Below are 25,637 nucleotides of genomic sequence, written 5' to 3'. Positions count from 1 at the left end.
TCTTGCAGTACTGGAAATGTTTCAGAAACACTGGTAAAGAAATCTGCATGGTCTGTAAACACTTTAGTGTCCTTCACTCGCTGTAGTGCTATGTCATCCAGAGTGATGACCTTGGGAATGTCAAATTGATTTGATGCTGGTAATGAAACATCTATCTCAGGAATGGGTGTTGATGATGTTTCTTCTTCCTCAGGAATAGTTGCTAAGCTTGTAAAATGTTCAACTTCTGCTTTGATGTTTTCATTATCTGTTTCATGGTAATGTTCAAACATATGAACATGAAATACTCTGGTAAACTTGTTGACATTGATTTCATAAAGCAGGTTGGAAATCTTTCTGGTGATGGTAAATGGACCTTGCCATTTGTAGAATAGCTTGTTACTCCAATCTGGTAACAGTAAATTGATTTGATCTCCTTGAGCAAAATATTTTGATTTCATGTGTTCATGTAATATTCTTTGACCTTCAATGTTCTTGGATGTAATGGCTTCTTGAGTTGACTCACATTCTTTCAAATGAGGAATACTTGTATGAGTGTTAGAGTCAAGTTGCATAGTTTTTCTTTTGTCTGGTATAGCCAAAGTTGATTGAATATAAGTATCTGCTTCTGGTTCATGAGACTTGTCTTGATTGTAGCAGAAATGTTCAATGCATATCATAGTATTTGATGCAGATGCAGTCTTATTCAAGTCTTGATGTATGAAGTCATCATGTGTGAAATATGACTTGTCTTGATGGACTTCAGTTTGGCCAGTTAGAGTTTTTGTATCATTGCTAGAGACTCTGGGCATGTCGTCAAATTCGGACGTGTCGTTTTCATCTTCTTCTGGTATGACTGCAAGACATGAAATGGCTCTTTCATTTTGTTCTTCAAAGTTCAACAATGGACATTCGGGAATTGGAGGTGGACTTATGACCGGTAGGGATGGGCTTGATGTAACTGGGGGTGTCCATGTTGAATGTTCTTGATTGTTGCTGGCTACTGGACTAGTAACTGGTTCTGTTGCATTCTGCATAACTTGAGTAACTGAGGTAGCCATGTGATTATTTTGGCTAACTTGTTCAGGTGCCAAATGTTCTTGTTGTCTGGACATGGATCTTGTCATTACTGTTAAACATTTTTGACCTTGCTCTATGGCATTTGTACATTCAGCAAGTTCTTGAGGAGTGCATTCTTTAACTCCTTCTATGTTTCCAATGATTAGGTCCACAGGTAGATAGGGTGTTACTAATGCTTTTGTTTGACCACTGAAGAATGGTGTAGTAACATAAATGATGGCTTCAGGTAACTTGCTGACAGTTCCGTTGAATGCAGTGACTTGGACGTGGTTGCCTGTGAAACGGTTTGCGTGTACGAAGCGTTCATGTACTAATGTGGACGTGCTTCCGGTGTCACGAAGAACTTCCACCTTCTTGTCTCCTACAAAGCCTGGATAAAATTTGAGACCATTGGACTTTGCAATGACTGTCATAGTTGAGTGCTCATTGTAATAGCTTCTGTTATATGAGCTTCTGTTTGGCATATATTGTGGTCTGGAGTCCTGTGAATGACTTCTGTAGCGAGGTTTGTTGTTATCTGGTTTATTGTTTCCAGGTGCTTTGTTGAGATTGTATTGCTCTCTATTGCTGTATCTTTGAGTTGGTGATGTGGGTCTATCAAAATTTTGATTTTTTGAGACTGCCTGTTTTTTCCAACATTCATGAGTTTGGTGACCCTTTTTATGACAATATGAACATTCTGTGGTTCTGCTGCGGCATTGAGACGTGAAATGCCCTAGTTTATGACATTTGTTGCATTTGATTTTGTCATCTGACTTATATCTTGCATTTTTGTCTTGAGCAAAGCAGACAAAATTTTCTTCAACAGATGGTTTGACTGACTTGTTTGGATAGGCTGCTCTATATTGTCTGATGATCTTGGTTAATGTCTGTATATCAGTAGGATTTCTCTCTATAATGTAGGATTGAATATCTTCTGAGTGAGCATGGGTGATGTTGTCGATAATAATATGTTGACGAAGAGCTTGGTAACTTTCTTCTATTTTTGCCATGGATACCCATCTATCAAACCACATTGACATATTAGCTACAAAAATTTGAGGATCATCATTTTGCTGTGGCCTTTCATTATAGAATTTCTTTCTATAGTTGGCTGAAGTTGCTCCGTATTGGCGCAGTAGAGCTTCCTTGATATCAGAGTAAGTGCTGCGTTCATTGATTGACAGTTGTGAGCAAATGTTGACAGCTTTGCCAGTCAAGAGGGTAAGGAGTGAGCTCGACCAATGTGCTTCAGGTAGACCGGATGTTGTAGCTATTTCTTCAAATCTTATGAGATACGAGTCCATATTGTCAATGTTTTCGTTGAAAGCCGATATTTTGTTCATTAATCTGTATTTGTCAAACATACTTGAGTGACTTTGAATTGGAATGCTTTCTTTATTTTGCCTTTCGAATTCCATTTTTTCTTTTTCATGTTGTCTTTGCTTTTCGGCGTCTTGCCTTTGTTTTTCAGATTCTTGCTCTTGATATTCTTTTTCTTCTTGTCTCTCTGCCCACTGCCACTGGTTTGACTTTGGGATTTGCTTTTCTTTGGCTAATTCTACCAATTCGAAGAATCGTTGTGTTCTAGCACTGGAAGCCATATTTAATTTTTTTGTTAGTTTCTTGTATTGGAGCAAAATGTTCAATATCTGGATTTTGGCTTTATCTCAGATATTATAAAATAGATCTAGTGACAAAGTTCTTGAAGCCTCAATTTGCTAATAAATTCTTGACAGTAGACTTGTAGTTACTGGAGTCGTATGATTGATATATAGATCTATTGAGCCGATGTACTTTTTACTGGTTTAACAGTTGGTTAAATCTGGTCTTCTTTATAACGCCAGTTATTTGATTTACTGGTCTTTTTTATAATGCCAGTTATTTGATTTACTGGTCTTTTTTTTATACTGCCAGTTATTTGACTTACTGGTCTTTTATATTGCCAGTTATTTGCTTTACTGGTCTTTTATATTGCCAGTTATTATGTATATTGGTCTTATTCCTTTTGCCAATTACATATAATAATAGATTTCGTGAGTTAGACGTAACTCTAACAAAAATCTTTATAAAAGAATTATCGATAACCAACTGACCTGTTAAACACAGAAATTCTGTCCTCCGTTAAATAAGAATGAAGTTCCTTTGAAGAGTTTTAGAAATTGGTCCTAGATCTTGAATAAATTTCGTTAAAAGTTGTCCATAAACTTTTATTAGTCGGAGAGTGCCAAATGTACCAACATTTGGGCTAGATGTAACAACATGCACGATGTTACGATGTGTTGTTATGCCGGGGATTTTACTTGAATTCAATAGTTGCAAAAAATGACGATCTAGAATTACAATTAACGATTCTTTGATAAAACAAAACTCTGGAACTTTATTCAAACACAACGTAAGTACAGCTTATGTACAAAATTACAAATCAATGAGCATGAAACATATTACAAAGGCTTTTCAAACAGAGCTCCTAGAAACGTGACTGACTACAAGAACATTATTTTATCGACTCCCTTTACCTTCTTACTACCGCCAATTCTCTGGCGCTAACTCTTTTAAAAAATGTCTTTGTTTAAATTCAAATCAACCAATAGATTTCAAACATACTAATTACGTCCCTTGGGTAAATCCTGACTTGAACGTCAAGTGTCTAAATTTGAGGATTAAATCCCGAGACTCATGTCGAGGGCTTATATTTCTTTACAAATGAGAAATGTACACACAATTCTATAATGTGATCTGTGACAACTAGCATAGCGCTACCACTAGAATCACAACCACTACAATCAATACCACTAGCATCACTAAAAATAGAAATATACTCTTAGCAAAACTACAATACGCAGAATTAGCACCACTACCAGCGCGGCTTCAATCTGCTCACTATCATAAGCACTGTTAGCACCTTTACCATTAGCACTAATACCATTGGTACCAATGCCATCGACCACAACCATTAGTACCACTACAATCAGCAGCCATACCATAAGCACCACTACCATTAGCATCAATATCATTTGAACCTCTATCATGACAATTACCATCACCATTGCAATTTCCACTACCATCACCACTACTAGCCCCGTTACCATCAACATCAAATAATTGTATTCTTTTCGCAGCGGTTCCTCCAATAGAGTTGAGTTTTCTGATTGACGTGTCTAACAATGCTCTTGCTGGCGCCACCAATGTTGTCAATTTCGATATTCTGGAAGACCAACTTCGCGCCATCTTCAATAGCTCTGTGCTGAATCAGGGCGGAGAGGTCAGGTAAATACATACATGTATAAAGAGACATATCAAGTTAACACACAGATATAGCAACACGTCATGTAAACATAGTGACACTTAACGGCTGTGAAAGACATCGGCTAAGCATGCAGACACGATGATCCTTCACTTAGACACACACACACACAATACTAATAATCCTTTATTCCTTTATCGCTATGTTACGTTTTTCAACACCAAATGTAGTGACGAAATTAATTAATGTACCCAAATGTTTTTTACTATTCCTCTTATCAGCTTAAAAAAACTCCATGAGTAGCAAAACATAAAACATGGATGGGTGGACAAGGATCTCAAAAATGGTTCTAATGATTTTCCTAGAAATTTGACAGTTGATGTATTTCTTTGGGAAAAAAAATTACTAGCTGATTGGCCACACAGGAAAACTCTGGTTTGACCGTTATAATTTTTTAAAAATATAATCATCTTAAAATTAAATTTGACTTTTTAGTACGAACATAAGTACGTCGGTACCTGATGTTAGTTGGGGAAAGTAAAGGTCGTTGTGCTGGCCGCATGACAACCTCGTTAACAGTAGGCCACAGAAACGTATGACCTTTACATCATCTGCCCTATAGACCACAAGGTCTGAATGAAGAATTTTACTTTTTTCTTACACCGTTCCCTGAAAGAAGATCTTTGCGTGCCCCGAAGACCTTGTAATATGGCCATAGATGGGTTGTGTTGGGTAGTTGGAAGCTAGTTAGAACTAAAGAAATATAAAAATGAAGCGGCAGTTATTTCTTCAAAGTTCAAATTTCCCAGACTGAAGTATGAGTGGCTAGAGATTTTGCTAACGTGAATGTAGTGGGTTCGATCTCCATACGGACCTTTTTTTTTTTGTTTCCTTTTTTTTTTTAAGCCAATAAAATATCAATGTTTACTGTATTATTTCAACATAAAGTATGAATTCATTTTTACGACGCTTATATTAAGTCACTCTGTCTGTCTGGTACAAATTTTATACACGTTATTTCTTAAACTTTCCATTCTCGTATCAAGTTGAATCATTGCACAACTGTTCATTGCCCCTAACATAATGTGAATCAATTCAACAATTGATATGCGTAATTGTTTAATTGTGTATTTATATGGAATATATTGTAAAAACGCGCTAAGGTACAAAAGGTAGGCCTACATCGACTTACATTTATCAATTACATATTACAATCAGAGGAGACGAGGTGACTGAGTGGTTAAACGGTTAAGCACTGGGATTCCGAACCTGGGGTCCTGGGTTCGAATCTCAATGAGTACTGGGATTTTCAACTTCGGGATTTTTAGGGCGTCCCTGAGTCCACCCAGTTCTAATGAGTACCTGACTTTAAGTTGGGGAAAGTAAAGGCGGTTGGTCATTGTGCTGGTCACGTGACACCCTGCTCGTTATTGATCTTTAACAGCATCTTCCCTAAAGACCGCATGGTCTGAAAGGGGAAACTTTACTTTTCTTTTTACTCTATTACAACCAAAAGCGACCATACAACAGAAACAAAAAAGAACGCCCCTAAAATGTAAGAAGTTCACATGTCCATAAATTATTCATAGCCGGTGACAATACACGAATCAAAAAAAAATCAATAAAAGGTAATGTTTTAGTTTAATATAGAAAAAAGAGCTAAACATTATAGTATTGAAGTACATGGCATGATAAGCCTTAGATAAGGTTGTTTTTTTCAAAGCATTTTTGAAAAAATATTTCATCTCATCTCTGCCTATGGTCTCATCTCTGGTCCTGTCTGGGGTATAAGCCACCAACCAGCTTTCTCCCGGGTGTCTCGGTTCCGGGGGAGTCTCTCCAGCTGTCCCCATGTCTCGCCCTTCAACTTGACACCCGCTTCCAAATCTCAGCGCCATGTATTTCTTGGCCTTCCCTTCTCCATTTTTTCTCGGGATTTTCATGACTTTTAAAAAATTATTATTTCGTCCATTGCTTCTGAAATAACATAGTATCACCATACAATGGAAAGGAAGGGTAATCTAACAAAAATAGTCTAATCGGAGTTTATTAAGGATTTTACAAAATGTTGAAAAACTCTTACCAGTACTATTTACCAAATATGATGAGGTTCGTTTAAAGAGGATAACTATAAACAACTAGCTATTTTATGCATCTGGTTGTCACGGATGAATGTGTGTATGTACTAAGTGTGTATAATCTATTTTTACATATATGTTAGTTGGAACGCATACATGAATGACCGGAAGTGTGTTCGTTTTTTAGACCAGGACAGAGGCGGTGTGATATATGTCATGAAGTTCTAGACCGAGTTAAGTGTTTTGTTATTACAGCTGAACTCAGAGACACCTGGGCTTAGTGAGCTAGAAGATTGTAACACTGTCGTACAGAAAACAGATAAAAAATCGCTTCACTTTGTCATTTTGAAGATATACGTTTAATTGTGTGCAATTTTTATAAGATAAGTTAAAATAATTTTTATTGGTCCAATCAAATAGAAATTAAATTGTACTACAATTGACCAACTCAGTGTAACTACTGTAACAATAACAATATAGATGCAAATACGAAAGACACACTTATCACCAGCTCTTTTATGAATTCGACTTCTTTGTACTTCTCGATGTCGACAGATGATCTTTCAACACTCCAATATAGAGGGATAAAGGAGTTTTTAAATCTTACTGTTTTAGTCCTATTTGAAAGGAGACGACCACTTCTTTCAGATCTGATGTAACAGTGGTTTACTGGGTGCAGGTTGTCTTTAAGAATCATGTTTGTTTTAGAAAGGCTTCTTTCATGTAAAAGTACTTCAAGAGATGGTAGCTGTGTTTCAGTGATATACGATGCTTTTTTTTAAGCAGACGACAGTAATATTTTAGTTTAGTATCCATGGCATTGTTTAAAATCAAACGTTTAGAAGGACATCTCTAATAGACGCATTATTTCTTATTGTGTTTTTATTCCTAGATTTCTCTTTTCCTCAGTCCGCCCTTTTTTTCCACAACTGGACCAGATAAATAGATGATAGAATCATAGCATGAAAAATCAATTAGTAAATATATCATTAATGAAACAAACAAGTTAATGTCTAGATCTATTACAAATTTAATGGCATGACTCATCGAAACTAATTGATACACTTTCACTTCGTATAAGCTTTGGTTTTTTTTTTTTAAAGTATTTTTTCTGTTTCTCTTGTTGGTTTTTCAGCATCGGAGCATACGGTTATAGTTCTGACTCGATTGAAGTCATCCCCTATTGGACCTCTCCTAGCAACGCCCCAAACACATTGTCAAAGTTGCGCTTACTGGCCAACGTGAGTTTGGTTCACATACATTATAGTTAAACAACATTGCTTGTATAGGTCGAAGAAAGCCAGATACTTCACTAAATGACTGAATCACTCATACTTATATCACTAAGTAGCCAAAGACTTCACTGACTGAATCACTCATACTTATATCACTAAGTAGCCAAAGACTTCACTGACTGAATCACTCATACTTATATCACTAAGTAGCCAAAGACTTCACTGACTGAATCACTCATACTTATATCACTAAGTCATGTTTAACTTTCACAACCTCCCTATTCCTTTATACCTGTCAACAATTCCTCCTATTAGCTTTTAAAAGCTTCATAGGCTCAAAAAGTAACACACCAGAAGTTGGACACTGGGTGGATGGGTATTTCGAAAACGGCTCCAACCATTTTCCTAGAATTTTGGCAATTTGCAAAAAAAAATAAAAATAACCACTTAATTGGTCTCTCGGCTAAATCCTGGTTTTAACGAAATAATTTTCCAAAATGTAATCATTTAAAAAATTCCATTTGCCTATTTTGAACACACTTTCAGTGGGTACTATCAAACGTTTAGTAAGGAGTTTAATCCATGAATAGAAGGACATGAACAGTTTGATTACCGTCTTCAGTAGAAATTATTAGCTGCAATATTTGTACAAATTGATTGTGCAAAGAAAAACAACAGCTCTAGACTACCAGTATAAAGGAGGAAATGATTTAAAAAGAAAAAAAAAGTGTATGCTACTTTTTCAGGTAATAGACACACGGTCGAAATAAAAACAACTTACAAAACAAACTCCTTTTTCTCCTACATGAAGTGCACGAAGGCTCGCGTGTGTGTGGACGAATTCGGTTACCAAGTCTAGAGTATACAATGTATAACATTACCTAATGTAAAACACTATTCAATTAGAATCATTTCTAGTCATACATATATTCTAGAATATAAGAATATATCTAGACCTTCAAATCCAAAGAATGTCAGAGTAATTTTTTTTCGGAATCATTTCTAGACATAAATATATTCTAGAGTATAAAAATATATCTAGACCTTAAAATCCAAAGAATGTCGGAGTAAAATGTTTTTTCGGGGCGGGGAATGGGAATATTTTATACAAGACATTTCTTGGGGGTGAAGATTTTGCATTTATTAACAACAATTATAAAAATGTGTGTAAATGCCGGTACGGACATTTCGAGAATTCATTTTTTTTTCTTACTTGGACTGCAAACGATAGTGCGGGTCTAAACTAGAAATAGCATTACTTTACTGTCATTTAAAAAAAGGATACAATGGAAAATAAAACAAGGTTACGAAAACAGTTTGTGAGGAAACACAAACTCAAAATCGGCCCCCGAAGTGGTCCACCAAGGCAGGTAAAAAGGCAGATTTCAGTATTTTCAGAAAGAATATCAGAATGCAATTCTATCAAGGCAAATGACAGAGAAGAAAGGAGAAAGAAGGTTCACAGGTCTTGTGTAGTGCCCCAACTGTCCAGCAGACCAAAGGATAGGTGAAAGTGAAGGAGAAGTGCGATGTGAGCCTGGCCTAACTGATGTCAAAGAATAATTATCTGTAAGGATCAATGTCTTATTCGAACCCTCAAGACAAAAAAAAACATTTCCATTAAAAAAAATTCTCCCATCCCTTAAGTTCCGTTTTTCAGTGTGGCATGTCAATGTAGCTGTTCTTGCGATGATATGAAAAACTACTTATTAATTGTTGTTTAAAAGTATGTTCTAGTTATATGCATACAAAATCGATTTTTTTCTCTTAAAAAATAAAAGTAAACATTTTTTTAAATGTAGTAGTTAGTATGACAGAAAGTGTAAAACTTTGCAATACAATTGTAAATCAAAATAATTTTTTGGCAAAACATAAACGTGTTTAAAATATGGTAAATAGTTATATCCTTAACTAAATAGCCTCTAGTGTTTGTTACTATTAATAGTAAATATTTGTTAAAATGGTGTAATTTTATGAAAAAAACTGCTTGCATAGTTTATTTTAAAAATTAAAATTTTCACTTTAAGAAAAGAAAAAAGTAGCCGTTGCATCAGAACTGAATGGTCTAAAATATCATAATGTCGGATTTTCAGTATCTTTTTATAGTTTACGAGATCTTAACGGGACGGACGGACAGACAAACCACACACAACTAATAGCGTCTATTCCCCTTTCGGGGGCTGCTAAAAATGTTTTCTGACAAACTAGACATTATTAATATATAGTTAATAATTATCATTACTCTCTTTAATTTGCAATCTTCCATCTCCGAATAAAAAATTCAATGTTTCTACTTCTAGGGGGAATCATTGACTTATTATGGACTTCGAAACATCGTGACTGCACCAAGGTACAACTCGAGCATTCTTTTTATTATAACATCCCAAGGCTCGTACTACAGCATGAGAAGAAGACAGGCCATTGCTGACGCTGTCAGAGTTCAGTTTGTATTGGGATGGAGAATCAAAGTTATAGCTGTAGCGGTAAAAAAAAACAACATATAATATATTTATTTTGCCAAATCTATTTATAGCTACAAAAATTTATATATGACATCTTCTTGTATAGTAATTAGTAAATAGTAATTAGTGTCTTAGCACCTTCTACAGCAGCCTCCACTAGAACATTGTTATTTGTAAGGTAGTCTTGCCAGCGAATGCATCTTTATGGGAAGCTTTTGAGGAGCATTAAATTCCTTCTACAGAGCACCAAGATCTCAGAGGCCTTACAAAAGGGTGGTGAAAAGCTCTGTTTTAGAGATATTCGATTTTTTTATTAAGAGAAGAGACCTATTCCGCCTTATTTTCAATAGCTAGACAGAACAAATAGATCTCCTCGGATTTCAATTTTTGTCTGCATCATATGTAATAAAATATAAAGGTCGGAACTTGGTTTGTTGAGTTAAGTGAAACACTACACTCATACTTAATCTTTGGACTCGAAGGCATTGTCATATAGCCCACTTTCTAAAAAAAAATATTTAAAGCATATTCCCACACAAATGCAATAGAATAATAGAATAAATAATAAATAAACATACATGGGAGCAAAGGTTAAAAAGGCTTCAGTTGAGAATGACCACGCCGAACAATGTTCTGGAGTACAAATGTAGAGTGTTAAATGATAATATAGAATCAGAACTCTGGCTGCTGCCCAATAAAACATTCCCTAAAAGGACCCTGTGCTTTTGCTCCAGATCGTTCTCAATTCAAATTAATATCTTCTCTTCGAACAGTGTCATTCGTATATAGGTGATCTTTAAAATGTTTCTTCCAGGTCTAATTACGAGGCCTTATTTTTTTTTTTTACTGACTCCAGGTCTATGGAAAATTATGCCAGAATTTCATAACCCTATAAATGGCAGTGTGTATTCTATGTCATATACGTATATCAGCCGTGCCAGGTTTAGGATTACGATTAGAATTAGAGTTTAGCTAAGTGCTGTTGGTTGGCGACAGGCACCACTTGTTTGTAAATGCTGCTTCTGTGTAGAAGAAGATCACAGTCACCTATCCGAAAGAAATAACTACTCAATACTACATGTAAATAGCAAGTCTAATTGATCTTCCAGGTACATTTATTCTTCTCGGGAGAGTTTGTTTTCACAAGTCTAACCCTTTCTTGTGTAAGCCTTTTAATGGCAAATGGGTTCCCCTTCACCTATTCCTTAGTCTGTTGGACCGTTGGGGCATCACACAAGAATTGTCAACCATCATTCTCCATTCCTCTTACTTTTGCCTTGGATGGAACCTCTTTCAATGACAGGCCTGACCATTCGTTTATGTTGTCATCGCATAACTTTCTCTGTCTGCCTCTTCTTCCTATTCTTTGTACCAGTACTGTTCCCTTTGCGAGCCCTGAAGAAGAAGACAATACATTACTAGAAGTCTGATTCTGTAAAAGTGTGCGTGTGTGATTTTTCTTTTGTTTTGATGTCAATAATCATAAGTTTTTAATCATCCTACTCTAGAGTGGCCAACCCCTGGACACAACCGAACTTTCTACCATCGACCCTAACTACATCGTTCTTAATGGTAAACCTAAAAACTACGTGGATCTTTCGTCGGAGGTCATTGGACTTGTCAACGCTACACTCAATGCTTATTCCATTCAACCTGCAAACGCACCAGTGGAACCACCCACTACTGCTTCACAAACGACTCAAGGGATTATATCAACAACTGCGTCTCCTGTGCCCACAGCTGTAGCCAGCTCTCCAGCAACAGTCATCAGTAGTCCTAACTCAACTCCAGATAAATACTCCAGTAACTCTAGCTCAACTCCAGGTATATACGTCAGTAGCCCAAGCTCAACTCCAGAAAATTACGTCAGCAGTTCTAGCTCAACTCCAACTAAATACGTCAGTAGCCCAAGCTCAACTCCAGAAAATCACGTCAGCAGTTCTAGCTCAACTCCAACTAAATACGTCAGTAGCCCAAGCTCAACTCCAGATAATTACGTCAGCAATTCTAGCTCAACTCCAACTAAATACGTCAGTAGACCAAGCTCAACTACCGGTAACTTTAACTCAAGTCCAGGTAGGTACATCAGTAACTCTAACCAAACAATTTCTTTTTCAGCCAATAAACTAGTGGCGCATTCAGCACAGACTCACATCTAAAGTAGCAAATCTTTTAACCGCTTTATCAATTGAAATCTCGCACGACGGCTGCGGAGATTATAATAATATATAATAAATAATAAGCCTATAAATCATCAGGGTCGGCCTTAGGCCACTGCAGTGGGCCCCGCGCTTTCATAGGCCCCGAGCTAATTCTAAGTGTACATTATTAAATTAAACCATTATAACCGTATATAAAATAGCAGGGTTTTCGCGACCTCCTGATTTTCCAGGGCCTCCAGGAAATCTCATGAAAAGGCAAAATATACGATAAAGTCCTGAACTTTTTTTGAATTTATTAAAATCTCCTGAAGAATAGACGAAATTGTCATATTAGGGTGTCAATAAATAAAAAGTGGCATTGCAAGCTTTCATTTGATAAAAATTTATTGCAAAGACGAAAGTAGGCCTATTTTCTAATTCAAAAAAATAATTTTGACATTATGCTTATCCCTACCCAGACTAGGCTCCGCTCGATCCGTTTCGCATAGGGCCCCGCAAATGCTAGGGCCGGCCCTGTAAATCATCCATCCATCCCAGCGACACAACAACCCAAAAGAGGGCCGGGCCTGCTGTAGCATATCTTTCCATTCTCATCTATCTTGGGCTTTACTTCTTGTCGCTGCCTGGTTCTGGTTGTAGGCGTGATGACGCGAATGCCTCTGAGTGTTGTAGATATTGCTGTAATGTTCTTTAATTAAATACTTTCTCATACGCACTAAATTTGAAGGTGCGCGAGAACACTAACGTACTGAACTCTCCAAGCACAAACGTTCCGAATTATTAATAAACGCTCTTGTAGCAGACAAGAATTTTATTACATATAAAATATAGTTCACAAAAGATACTGGCGACTTCAGCCTTCACAAAATATGATGCAATAAATACTGGCTGCTCATGCCATGTAGACAAAAATAATCACATGAATAAAATATTCACAATATAAGTCCGAAGAAATCTTTCAAACTAACACATGCTCAAATTTGTCACTGTACATATTACAGACAGAGAAAATTATATTACATCCACTCTCTGCTGGAGTTCTTCACTAACTGATTAACATTGACCCTTATTTTAGAGTCCCTTAAACTTATTCTCGTGTTCTTAGCACGGAATATTACAATAGGTGACTGAGTGTCACTTCATGTCACAGAGGTTCTAAAACTGGACTGTGACACTTCTCCATGTCCGGGCTCTTAGCTGTTGTAGATCTGTCTCTACATCATCAAGCAACCTTTCTCGTGGTCTGCCTTTGAGATGCCTGCCTTTTGGTTGTTGCAGGTGAACAATCTTCTCCTTTCTTCTCTGGCATTCTTTCGAGGCGACCTTCACAACGTATTTCCGTCACTATGGAGGGGTCTACATATAGCTGGTATATTTCTTGGTTGGTGTGAGTCCTCCATCCGGTTTCCTCGTGTATCGCACCATACATTTTCCTGAGGATTTTCCTTTCCTAAGTATTTAGCAGATTTTCTATGTTTTTGTCAGCGTCGAGGTTTCACTTGCATAGTAGAAAGTTTTCTTTTTGTTTTCTTAGATATAAATTATATAGATATAACCAGTGACGTAGCAAGGTACTCGTGGGCTTGGGTTCAAGAATATGTTGGTGGAATAAATTGAGTAGTCTGTATATTTACCATAAATTACATTCAAATGCTGATAGTTTTAATCGGCTCATGTAGGTCCCGATTGGTCCCGATCCCAATCGGAATTATTCCCACACTTGACTTGGTTTGAACGTCACAGGCTTTAGGACCCTATCGTCGTAGGCCCGGGTTCATTGAACCCCTTCGCCACATGGATACTACGCCACTGGATATAACTAAGTCTATAAGTATTTTTTTTTAATGTCTGTTGTTAAAATAAAATCACAAAACGTGTAACATCGTGTGTTCTTATTTTGTGCCTCCAGTACCTCCAGAAACAACAAAGACTGCCATCAAAACAACAACAGAACCATCGACTGCTGAACCTTCTGCCACAAGTAACTTTTGATATGATATTTGTTTATCTAACTAATAACAAAGTATCACTATGTTCATTTTACAACCCTATTTTAACCCTTTTCATGCGTGAGCAAGAGATATAATGCCATAGAAAAATTAGCAAACATACTTTATACCAACATTTTTTAGTTTACAAAGTCACCGATAGGGGAGGGTGGGTCAAAACGTCCACTATAAAGGACGCTAGACTTGATAGTTACCAAATTTTTATATAATGATGACATATTTTAATGACTAAAACCAAGTAACAAACCAAAGAACATAAAAGAGCGAAATACTAGTTCGAGGTGGAGATAAAACGAGATACTTTTGAATGTCCAAACATTAGAAGATCAATCATTTTAATAGATACTCTCAAAAATAGCAAGAGATGGAGGGTGAATAAAAGAGATACAAACCCTTTTCAGCTTGGCATCCGCTGCCATGAGCAAACTGTGGAAAATCTGGAAGAGCTACATCAGCTTCTAAGTGAAATTAAAACTGGATTCTTTGCTTCCATCTATAAAGTTGCGAACGTTGGACACTAAACGCTAAGGCTGAAAGCAGAATCCAAGCCTTTGAGAGTTGTAATATACTAAATCAACTCATAACCTTAGCAACAAGACTTTATTTCAATAAAACACGACTGATACACACAATAACACAGTTAGGACTGGTCACGATTCACAGATTACGATAATGCGAACACGATTACAAATACTAGCACGATTACAAGCACGGGTAACACACAAGTTCATTTAACGATCACTCCAAAAGTAAAGGATACAGGAACATGCTGGGATACCACGAAAAGAAGACAAATGAGTTTGTATTTTACACTGCAAAAAGAAAGAACACTTCCATATTATATTGTTACGTATTTCTGAATCTTCTGGCTAAATGTACTAGTAGGCACACAAATAAAAACACTGTAAAGAACTTGACGACTAAACTTTCAGCTTCATATAACTTTACTGACTATTAACTCTAACAATTTGTTACTGTAACATGTAGCGTAGAAGACTGTACAATATCAATCAGTTTACAGTTAGCTATACTTCGTTGCAATTCATCTCTTCACTTCGTTGCAATTCATCTCTTCTCAACTTGCCTCGAGCCGTATTCCACAGAACAGACCAACGACACACTTCCCAGTGTCGCACCAGGTCTCCCAAAACTGAACCAAGTCGTACTCAAGTCTACCGAATCAGAGCCGCACACGTCTTACATCGACTGTATCGACTGTAACGGCTCAAGTCCACTGTACTTCGCTGTATAGACTTTAACGAAAGTAGTCCACTCCAGTTAACTCTACCCTAGTTAACTTGCATCGAGTCGTACACATCTCTCTTTTACTGTCTCGCACAGTAGACAACAGTACCGACGACTCACTCACGACTGACTTTCACATTAAGTCCCTAATCGCTTCTCCAAAGTTGCACAAACACTGCTAGTATCGTCTGGAACAACACGTGAGGAAACGTCACATCCTGTCTTTGTTTTTCCATGTAGATTCCAGAGAGCACGTACTGACCTCTATCTGTCACTGTTCATTTGTAACAATATACAGACGAAACCTGAGCTGGTTTGGTCCTATTGTAAGACATGACTCACTATCAAAAGTCATTCTTCATGGTACAGTGGTGCCATCACGAAGATAGGCCATCCAAAGAAAAGCTGGATGACATAAAAGTATGGTCCGGCCTCTCTCTTGATATTCTGCTAAGAACTGCTGCTGACCAGGAAAAGTGGAAAGATTTGTTTACGTGAACTGTCACAACAGCCCAGCCCACTACGAAGGTCAAAGGACAGATGATGATGATAAGTTCATTAACGATACTTCTAAACTGCACATAATGAAATCACAACCAAGTTATCTGTAATAAGCTTTGTTTTCTTCCCTTGACTTTCTGATACCCCTTTTATTTTTATTTTTTTTTTGTAGTAAAAAAAAAGTTAAAAGTTAGGTCACCAGCTTACTAATTACTAATTAATTTGACATTGATATAAAACGCGAGTTAGCTGTTTTCCAGCAAATACATTGAAACAATTATCCCAAATGTTTCTTGTTATTTAATTGGCATATAAATATATATATATTTTTTTTTAAGTAGTCTTACAAGGGAGATAATAAGAAATATTTTATTTCTAGGATGTCTAGCTCAGTTGTTGTTCCTACTTGACCTTTCGCAAACTGCACAGGAAGCAGCATCCAGTAGCTTCGGTGATGCCAATTTTGATATACTGGAAAATCAGTTGAAATTAGTCTTCAACTATTTGAGTTTCAACTATAGAATTCAAGTCAGGTAAGCGATACATTTGTTATTCAAAAATGTGAGCATGTGGAATGTGTGGTTCGAATCCAAACCCTAGTTTAGTTATGTTTGTTGTCTAAAGCTAAAACAGTTGTAAGTTTTTTGAAAGCGTAAAAATTTGAAATAAATACACAATGTGTGCTTTCATCTGTCGTGGATAATTATTCATCCGCAGTCTTGTGACTGATGCTTATGGTTAAATTACATGTTTGTTTTGTTGTTGAACGCAAGTAATACAAAGTAAGTACCTAATATTCAAACTCGACAAGGCAACCAACTAAGAAAGTTAGAATGCTAGAGTTACCTTTCAAAGTTATTATTGTTATTATTTTGCGTTGTGCCAATTGTGTTGTGTGAAAAAAAAACATTTAAAAAATACATTTTGAAAAAAAACAAAACAGTTTGGATCAGTCTTGTAGTGATAAATGTACAGACTAACGCATAATATATCTGTGCGATAAAAAATAATTTTACCAATTGTTTTTGTTTAGTTTTTAGCTTTCTCAATGCGCTATGACCCTATCACTTGTGGAAGAAGGGGGTATCTTGGTGAATGCTTACATGATCCTTTTCTAAGGGGACCAATTCAACTTAAATCACCACATCTATCAAGTACGATTTCTTTCCCTTGTTCAAGATACCAAACAAAATAATTAATTACCAATAGTTAATTAGCTAATTGTTGCTTTTTTTATTGATTCTTTTTGCGGTCAGGTAAAGAAATAATTGTGCGAAATTTCAGTTAAGTCCAAGATTGGATGTGGGAGAAATAACGTGTAAACACTTTAGACCATACAGAGTTGATATAAGCTTTGTAACAAAAAATATCTTATTTATTTATTAAATTTTCTTTCTTTTAGAATAGGAGCTTTTGGTTACAGCGGTTCTCAATCTGTGCAAATACTACCTTACCTGACCTCCCCGGACAAAGGAAGAAGCAAATTATGGAAACTACGGACAATATCGAACGTAAGTCAGTGATTCAAATGACTGCAGTCATCCAAATGTCACAGCAAACTGAGTTCCGCCCAAATATAGTATCCAAGAAGTTAGTTGTATGTTGAAGACACTCTCATGTATATTTATCTGTTTATTCTTTCATCTTGTTAAACTGTTTTTAAAAAGCATCAACAACTTATTTATTAGACCCCATGTCTCATTCTATGAGTTGCTTCCCTTAATCCTAAGGATTTAAAATGAGTTTTAAGTTCATTTCCAAATCAAAAACAATATAAAAAAAAATGTAATACTCCTCATTGACTACAGACTTTGACTCAAGCGTGTCCCTCTTAAGAACATGTATTCAATGTAATAATACATTAAAGAGAAATGTGTTTCCCTTTGGGTCAAGATTCGTGAAGAAAGTATAATCTTTAAATCTTGTAGGCCTATTCCCAATAATATTACTCTGGCAACTTACGTTGTTTTGTTATTGTTTTTTTGTTTTCTTTTCTACAAACGGTCAGATTTTACCGGGTTCCTATGTGACGCATGGGCGCAGCCGGGGGGGGGGGGGGGGGGGGTTTCAACCTCCCCCCTCCAGGAAAAGAAATCCCCTCCGCAGGGGGGGGGGGGGGAGTGGAACTTTGTGACTGATTTTTTGCTATGATTTTGTTTATTTTAGGTGCGATTTTAATATTTAACCATCGCTTGCCCCAGCGCAGACAAGGGAGTTTTGAGTTAAAAACCCCTACAAGGGGGTTTTGCGATTAAATCTTCCTCTTCTATAAAACAAAAAAAAAGTGCAAACGATAATCCTCAAATTCCAAGACCATAGCTAAGGAAGATTTTGATTTTAGAACCCCCTCCGAAATTTTTTTTACGATAAGGCCCCCTCTTCAATATAAGACTAAAGCATACATCCGTCACCAGATTCTATGAGCATAGCCAAGATGGGTTTTTTGTTTAAAACCCCCCTCCAGCGGGGTTTGAAGCTAAAAACCATCTCTTCAATATAAAAAAAATAATTACACAATCAAAATTCTATTAGCGTAGCCAGAAGGGGTTTTGAGTTTAAACCTACCTTCTCCAGAGGGCTTTAAATTTAAAACCCCTCCAAATTGTTTTGAGCTTAAAATCCCCCTCTAGCGGGGTTTAAAGCAAAAGAAACAGCTCTGCAATTTAAAAAGAAAATCAAATTACATACTCAAAATTCTATGAGCGTAGCCAAATGGGATTTTGAGTTAATCCCCCCCCCCTCCAGCGGGATTTGAGGCTAAAAACCACCTCTTTAATATAAAAACAAAAACAAATTACACACTCAAAATTCTATGAGCGTAGCTATTAGGGGTTTTGAGTTTGAACCCCCCTCCTCCAGAGGGCTTAATGTTAAAACAGCATCCAGAGGGTTTTGAATTTAAAAAAGCCCTTCAGCGGGGCTTGAAGCTACAAGTCACCTCTTCAATATAAAAAAACAACTACACACTCAAAATTCTATGAGCGTAACCATGTTTTTTTTTAGTTTAAATCCCCCTCCTGTAAAGGGCTTTAAGTTTAAAACCCCTTCAGATGGTTTAGAGGTAGAAAACTCCTCTCTTCAATATTATTCTAAAGCAAACTAGTCACCAAATTTTATGAGCGTAGCTAAGGGGGATTTTAATTTGTTTTAAAAAAATCCAGAGATTTTTTAGTTTTGACGATCAAACTTCCCTTTTCGACATAAAATCTAAAGCAAACTACAGTCACCTAATTCCAAGAACGTAGTCAAGAGAGATTACACATATTTACCAGTGGCTTGGCTCCATTAATAAAGTGCAGTGAATAGTCATCTGTCAAAATTGAAAAAAGACTAAATGTGGCCCTAAAAAGATTGCTAACACGGATTTTAGGAGTCAGTTTTAGAGATCGGGCCTCAATCAGGGAAATCCTGTGCTGAGCTAGGAGTCGACCCCTTAGGAAGGTTGGGACAGAGCGTCGCATGAGGTTTGCGGGACATGTTTTCCGACAAATTGAATAACGCATACTAAGAGTAGCGATGACATGGAGGCCATTACGAGGAAAGCGCAAACTGGCACATCGTAGTAAAACTTGGTGCCACAATTTTATGGAGGTCCTCAGAGCAGTAGACACCAGGTGGGAAGAGGCTTCAGACATTGCCATTTACAGATTTTTGTGGAGGCAGCTTGCCGCCCAATGCGCCGAACGGCGCGGGAGAATCTTAGTCGTAAATAAGTAAGAATAGCAGATTAGGTTTTTGAACTAAAAATTTTTAATTGCAGGATAATGCACTGTAGATACCTTAGAACAGGGGTCTCAAACTCATTTCAGCATGTGGGCCACAGTGGAAAGTAACAACCATTCAGCGGGCCGCACCACAAAAAGAGAATGTTTTTTCATTAAATTTTACGAACACTACTGTCACTGCTGTTAAATGCTAAAATAAAGTTTTTATAATTATTAATTACATTTAATGTAGTTTATTACATGCACAGGCAGTATAGTTTACTAAAATAAGTTGACGTTGTCTCTGTCACTTATTAAAAATCAGAAATAGTTACCCAAAAAACTAACTATAATTTCTAGGCCTACTGCAGATGGCTCGTCACTCATGTTGCTGTCCACTCAGCTGAGAGCGTTTGGCAGAGACCAGACCATCGGCGTTAGGCCTGAAATCGCGTGTAGTGGCAAGCCGCAAGGTTGCTCTCAGATGCTCATCAGTCAGTCTTGATCGTAATGCTGTTTTGTTGATCATTCTGAAAAAAAAACTGTTCTCAAATGTACGTACTCCCAAACATCGCTAGAATTCTAGCAGCTGCGCAGAATAAGTTTGGAAACTTCTCTCTGGGAAGAAACTGGTAGAAATCTGGAACGCCAACATCAGCGTATTTTTGCTTCAGAACAGTGTCACACTGCAGGTCCAGTAGTTCCATCTGGACTTCCTCTGGAACGTTTTTCACGTAAATTGCGAACGGATTGGCAAAAAGGAAAAACTGTGATTCGAGAGCAGTGAATTGCTGAAAGCGGTAGTCCGGAGAGAATGTCTACGTAGTCTTTCAGGCGCTGTGGTTCAACCGTAATGCTCTGTAGAAAAGACAAATGAGCCAGGTTTCCATCTGCCAGCTGAGTGGCCAACAAAATCAGCTTGCATCTGAATGATTTGATGCGGTCAAACATCACGGTAATCAGCTGCTTTGTGCCCTGTAGTTGTGAATTTAGTGCATTGAGATGTTGCGTGATGTCAGTAAGAAAAGCAAGATCCGACAAAACAATTGGGTCACTGAGCTGAGGTATGTCCCCGTCTTTCATTGCCATGAACAATGCTATTTCCCGTCTCAGTTCAAAGAATCTCTGCAGCACTTTTCCACGACTCAGCCATCTGACTTCCATATGATAAAGCAACTCACCGTATTCCGTTTCTAAATCTACTAGAAATGACACAAACCGTCTGTGGTTGAGACCCCGTGCACGTATGAAGTTCGCCGTCTTCACGACAACATCCATCACTTTCTTCATTTGTAAACTTTTGCCACAGAGTGCTTCTTGGTGCAGAATGCAGTGTATGGCTGCAAAAGGTCACGCCAAGCTGAGCTGATTTCGTTTCACTACCATTAATCCAAAAACACCAACCTTCTCTGAACACATTGCTGGTGCACCATCCGTAGCCACTGAAACAAGTTTTTTCCCACGGTAGCCCACACACCGGCCAATAAAAGCTTCCAGTTCTTGAAACACGTCGCGTCCAGTCGTCGTTCCTTTCATGGTAGTAAGTCCAATAGCTCTTCAGCAATGTTCAAGTTTTCGTCGACCCCACGAATGAATACGGCACAGTATGGGGTGTCTGTTTACACCAGTAGACTCGTCCAGTGCAATTGAATATGCTACAAATTCTTTTGCAGCGGCAATCAGTTGCTGTTGAACATTTGTCGCTGACTCGGTGATCCTGCTTGCAACTGTGTTCGCAGGCAAACTTATGCCTTCGAAGAGTTTCTTTTTCTTGGGGCAGATAATTTCACACGCCTGTAGCATACACTCTTTTACAAACTGGCCTTCAATGAATGGTCGTGATGCCTTTGCTATCAGCTCGCTAACAACAAAGCTTGCCTTCACAGAATCTTCGCTTGCAGTGGGCGGGCACCTCATTTACTGATTTGTGCAGTTGTAAATCATTTCACAGATTATATGTGGTCATTGTAAATTTTATCTAATTTTTTTGAATTCGCGGAGGTGGCCGCGGGCCACACAAAATTGTTTCGCGGGTCACGTGTTTGAGACCCCTGCCTTAGAATATGATTTTTGGGGGCTTTAAATACCGGAAATAGTGCTCTTCGGCGGGACTCTGCCCCGCATCCCGCTGGAGGAGCTCACAGCGCTCCCCTAGACCCCTTGATGGCAAGGGCGGGGTGTCTACAATTTATCAACTAACTCCATGAAGAACCTATTATAGGGTACAATAAAAGAAAGAATGAAGGTTCGGCATGTAATAAAGATTAATTATGTACACACATATGTAAAAATATCTATGGCGGTGGTGGGGAGAAAAAATCCCCAACCCCCCCCCCCCCCCCCCAAGAAAAAAAATAATCCTGGCTACGCCCATGATGTGACGTCACACAAAACTATTAATTTAATCTTTTGACTTACTGTATAATGAAAAACGTACAGTAAAGTTAACATTCTTGTAAAAGAAATAGATCTTGGTTTATAGGTCTATGCAGTTAGATCTAGATCTTGTAAGCAAAGAAAAAAATACGTGTTAAGAGTATATCTACATGCTTGACTAACCACGGCAGTGTGTCTCGCCTGATCATTCATCAAACAACAAACATTATCACTGGATTGTCTTGTCATGGCTGACAACACGTAACCTATGCTGGCCTCACACTGACCATGAGCTGTAGCGTCACTGGGATGGATGTATTTAATTTGGTTAAGACAAAAGATATTACTTTGTAAACTCAAGAAAAATGCTTTCTAGATAAAGTGTTTTGTTTTGTTTTTTGAAGACTATAGAAGTGACTCTGTGTCAAGTGCTGCCATTTTTCTTAACCTGAAATATTATCTCCCTTCTTTGTTCTCTAATAATGTATCTCCAACTCACTTGCCCACTAGGCTGACTCCTGGATGTACTATGGACTGAGGGCTGTTACGACTAAGGCTAAATTCAAAGAAAACTTTCTCTTTCTTGTTACTGCCCAAGGGTCTAATAAGAATGAAACAATGCAAAACAAATCTGAAGAAGCTGATAGAGTGAGAAGCCTTGGTTGGAACTTGAGAGTATTCGCTATGAAGGTAAGCTCTCAATAAGATACTCTCTCTTTCTTTAAAAATCTTGGTAAAAAGATGAGATATTAATTATTTAAAAAATATAATGCTAGTCTTTGTACTTATTACTTAATATGGCCTAGATATTAGAGTATTAAATGGGTCCTTCCATTGAAATGTTTCATTATTTAAAGATAGCCTTTAGTTAATACATTAGTTAATCTATTTTAAATATGAATTTTTACGAATTACAAACGTAATCTTATCTTATCTTATATAATACAGACGTTACTTCAAAAAAGAAGATGATTACGTCCGACGCGTCATGCATTCAGTCATGCATATTCACCAATGACTTAAATTCTGCCAAGTCACTGGTTTTCCTAGCTTGCTCAGGCAACCCATTCCATGCTCTAATAGCACTAGGGAAGAAGGAGTATTTGTACAAATTTATCCTAGCATGTGGGATGAGGAATGTAAATATGGAAAAGATGATTACGTCCTTCCAGTATCCATGTGTTAATCTAGACATTTATGTCATTAAGTGACTTGAACTCATTCAAGTTGTTGGTGTTCTTGTCTGATTCAGGCAATCCTTACCTGCTCTAAGAGCACTTGTACACATTTTATATATGAGGTATTGGGGAAATCTTCTAAGTATAATTCACTTCATAAAATATAATTTGCATATATTCTTGTTAGAGTTCAAGTCCTTTGGATGTCACTGAGCTATCCAGCATAGATCCGAATTTTGTCACACTCTCGGACATACCCAAGAGTTACAGCGGACTTTCAAGGGAGTTAATCAGCGCTATTGACACCTTGTGCGATGGAAGAGTCAATCCAGGGGTGACAAACAATTGTGAATCCTAAAAGTAGACGAGTCAGATGTGAGCAGATGTGAGCCCAACACAAGCAGCGAAGCAGAAAACCTTACCAATGATGTTCCATTTTTTTTTACATTAAATAAATACACGCATTAACAGATCTGAAAACATTTCTATATTAATAAAATGCCGTCAATTTGGTCCTTTGAACAAGATACGCACTATATCGTATAGCTATATTCACATCTAGAAACGGATGTAATTATCACAGATTGTTACAGAGCTTATATCAGTTCATATGGTACGAATATATAATGAGTTATTTCTCCCACTTCGCATTCTCGGATGAAGTTCAAACTTTGAAAACGTATTTATTGTCCCTAAATAAAAGAGTTAATTAAATAAAATTTACCAATGAATTGATTCGTCAATGGCAATTAATTAATTTTGTTTGATATAAGAAAAGGTAAATAAATCTTACAGAATTGAGATTTTTATATGGCTGTAAATGTGCAGTTCTTTCAATTATATAAGCTTTTATTTCTTTTATTTTGCTTAATTATTAGCAGCCCCTGAAAGGGGAATAGCCACTATTTGTATTGTGTGGTACGTCTGTCCGCCCGTCCGTCCCGTTTAGATCTCGTAAACTAGAAAAGATATTGAAAATCCAACATCATGATATTTTAGACCTTTTAAAGCTAGGATGCAATGACTATTTTATTTAATGTTTAAAATCAACTATGCAAATAATTTTTTTTCCATAAAAATACACCATTTTTTACAATTTACAACTATTCACTATTGATAGTGGAAAACTATTAGATAAGGGACTGTACACTTTGCCATATTTTAACACATTTATGTAAACGTTGTAGATTTTTTTGTAAAAAAAAAAAAAAAAACAAGCAAAATTGTATTTGAAATTTTATTACTTAATTAAATAATTTCTGTCCTACTACCTACATTTACAAAAAAAATGTTTACTGTTTTCAAAGAGAACAAAATCTATTCTGAAATTATTCAATAAATGGCATTTTGTTCAAATTTGCTTTCTCACGCTTTTTTATAAATGTTTTTCTAAAAAGGAGGGGGGGGCGCTAAGGATTTTTTAAAAGAAAATTACAAAAAGGCGGCGGTAGGCCAAAAAAGATTGAATCCGGTGTACGAAAAAAGAAAGCTTTGTTAAGTTATGTTTTAAAAAAAAACACATGATAATTTTGTGTGCACTTTTAGCCTTGCAGAATCCAATTGTCTATGAGCTCAAGATTAAGATTCTCTAGTCCTTGAGCCAAATTTAAATTATTTTGTTTATGCTTTGAAACATTATAACGGTCAAACAAGAGTTGTTTTTTTTAGTGTGACCAAGCAGCTAATAATTCTTTTCCCAACAATATGCATCAACTATTTACAATAACTCTGCTCCATCGACCATGTTTAGGTTAAGCACCACTGCACAACGTTCAAGACTGGTTGAAGACATCAGTCAAGAGAAAAAGCTTCTTTTCTTTTGTAAAATTAGAATTTTCTTATTAGCATTTGTTACAAGAAGGGTGGGGTAGGAGGGCTTTACGAAAGATAATTTTTGGCGATATGTAAAATTATCCGGACGTTCCCAGTTTGATGAGTTGCCTGATGAATGTTTTGCGCTCACACACAGAACAAATTATTGCATAAATATTATGTCATACGTGTTTTTGTACCCCCCCCCCTTCTCTCCAAACATTTATTCACGTTTAGACCACAGATTTGAAAAACACTGTCGTTCATCTCTTATAAAAGCTGCTAATTATCTTCACGTAGACAGCCCGATACTAGCTGAATATTAATATCTCCGGACGAGACGAGAACTTTACAAGTCACACATTAAAACCAAAGGCTTTATTGAGTGTGGAGACTGACGTGTGGGCAACAACGTCCAAAGCCAACGTCCAGGTTTTGAGTTCAATATGTGTGTGTTGCAAGTGAGGGGAGGTCGGCCAACAAGAAATACCTATTTTTAATGTTATTTTTTGGAAGCGTGCCCAACCGTTCAATGTACCAGTCTCTGTTATGAGTGGGTTCGAATCCTACTGCTGACATATTTTTTTTTT

The 25,637-nt window shown here is 37.0% G+C and overlaps 1 protein-coding gene across 1 annotated transcript in view; it reads left to right on the top strand.

Moving 5' to 3' along the window:
* LOC129928699 (uncharacterized) overlaps positions 1 to 23,707 on the top strand; it is a 39,963-nt gene extending 16,256 nt beyond the window's left edge. The window contains exons 3-11 of the mRNA XM_056044119.1: positions 4,161 to 4,308; positions 7,499 to 7,604; positions 9,899 to 10,081; positions 11,569 to 12,136; positions 14,132 to 14,203; positions 16,357 to 16,510; positions 17,380 to 17,488; positions 22,568 to 22,747; positions 23,423 to 23,707. Of these exons, the coding sequence (XP_055900094.1) occupies positions 4,161 to 4,308; positions 7,499 to 7,604; positions 9,899 to 10,081; positions 11,569 to 12,136; positions 14,132 to 14,203; positions 16,357 to 16,510; positions 17,380 to 17,488; positions 22,568 to 22,747; positions 23,423 to 23,593 (1,691 nt within the window). The 3' untranslated portion in view covers positions 23,594 to 23,707. The remainder of the gene's footprint in view (positions 1 to 4,160; positions 4,309 to 7,498; positions 7,605 to 9,898; positions 10,082 to 11,568; positions 12,137 to 14,131; positions 14,204 to 16,356; positions 16,511 to 17,379; positions 17,489 to 22,567; positions 22,748 to 23,422) is intronic.
* Positions 23,708 to 25,637: the final 1,930 nt, after the last annotated feature.

Source organism: Biomphalaria glabrata, chromosome 10 (genome assembly GCF_947242115.1).
Source record: "Biomphalaria glabrata chromosome 10, xgBioGlab47.1, whole genome shotgun sequence".
Lineage (NCBI taxonomy): Eukaryota > Metazoa > Mollusca > Gastropoda > Planorbidae > Biomphalaria > Biomphalaria glabrata.
The sequence above is the reverse complement of the archived record's forward strand: the minus strand, read 5'-3'. Positions and strand labels throughout refer to the sequence as shown.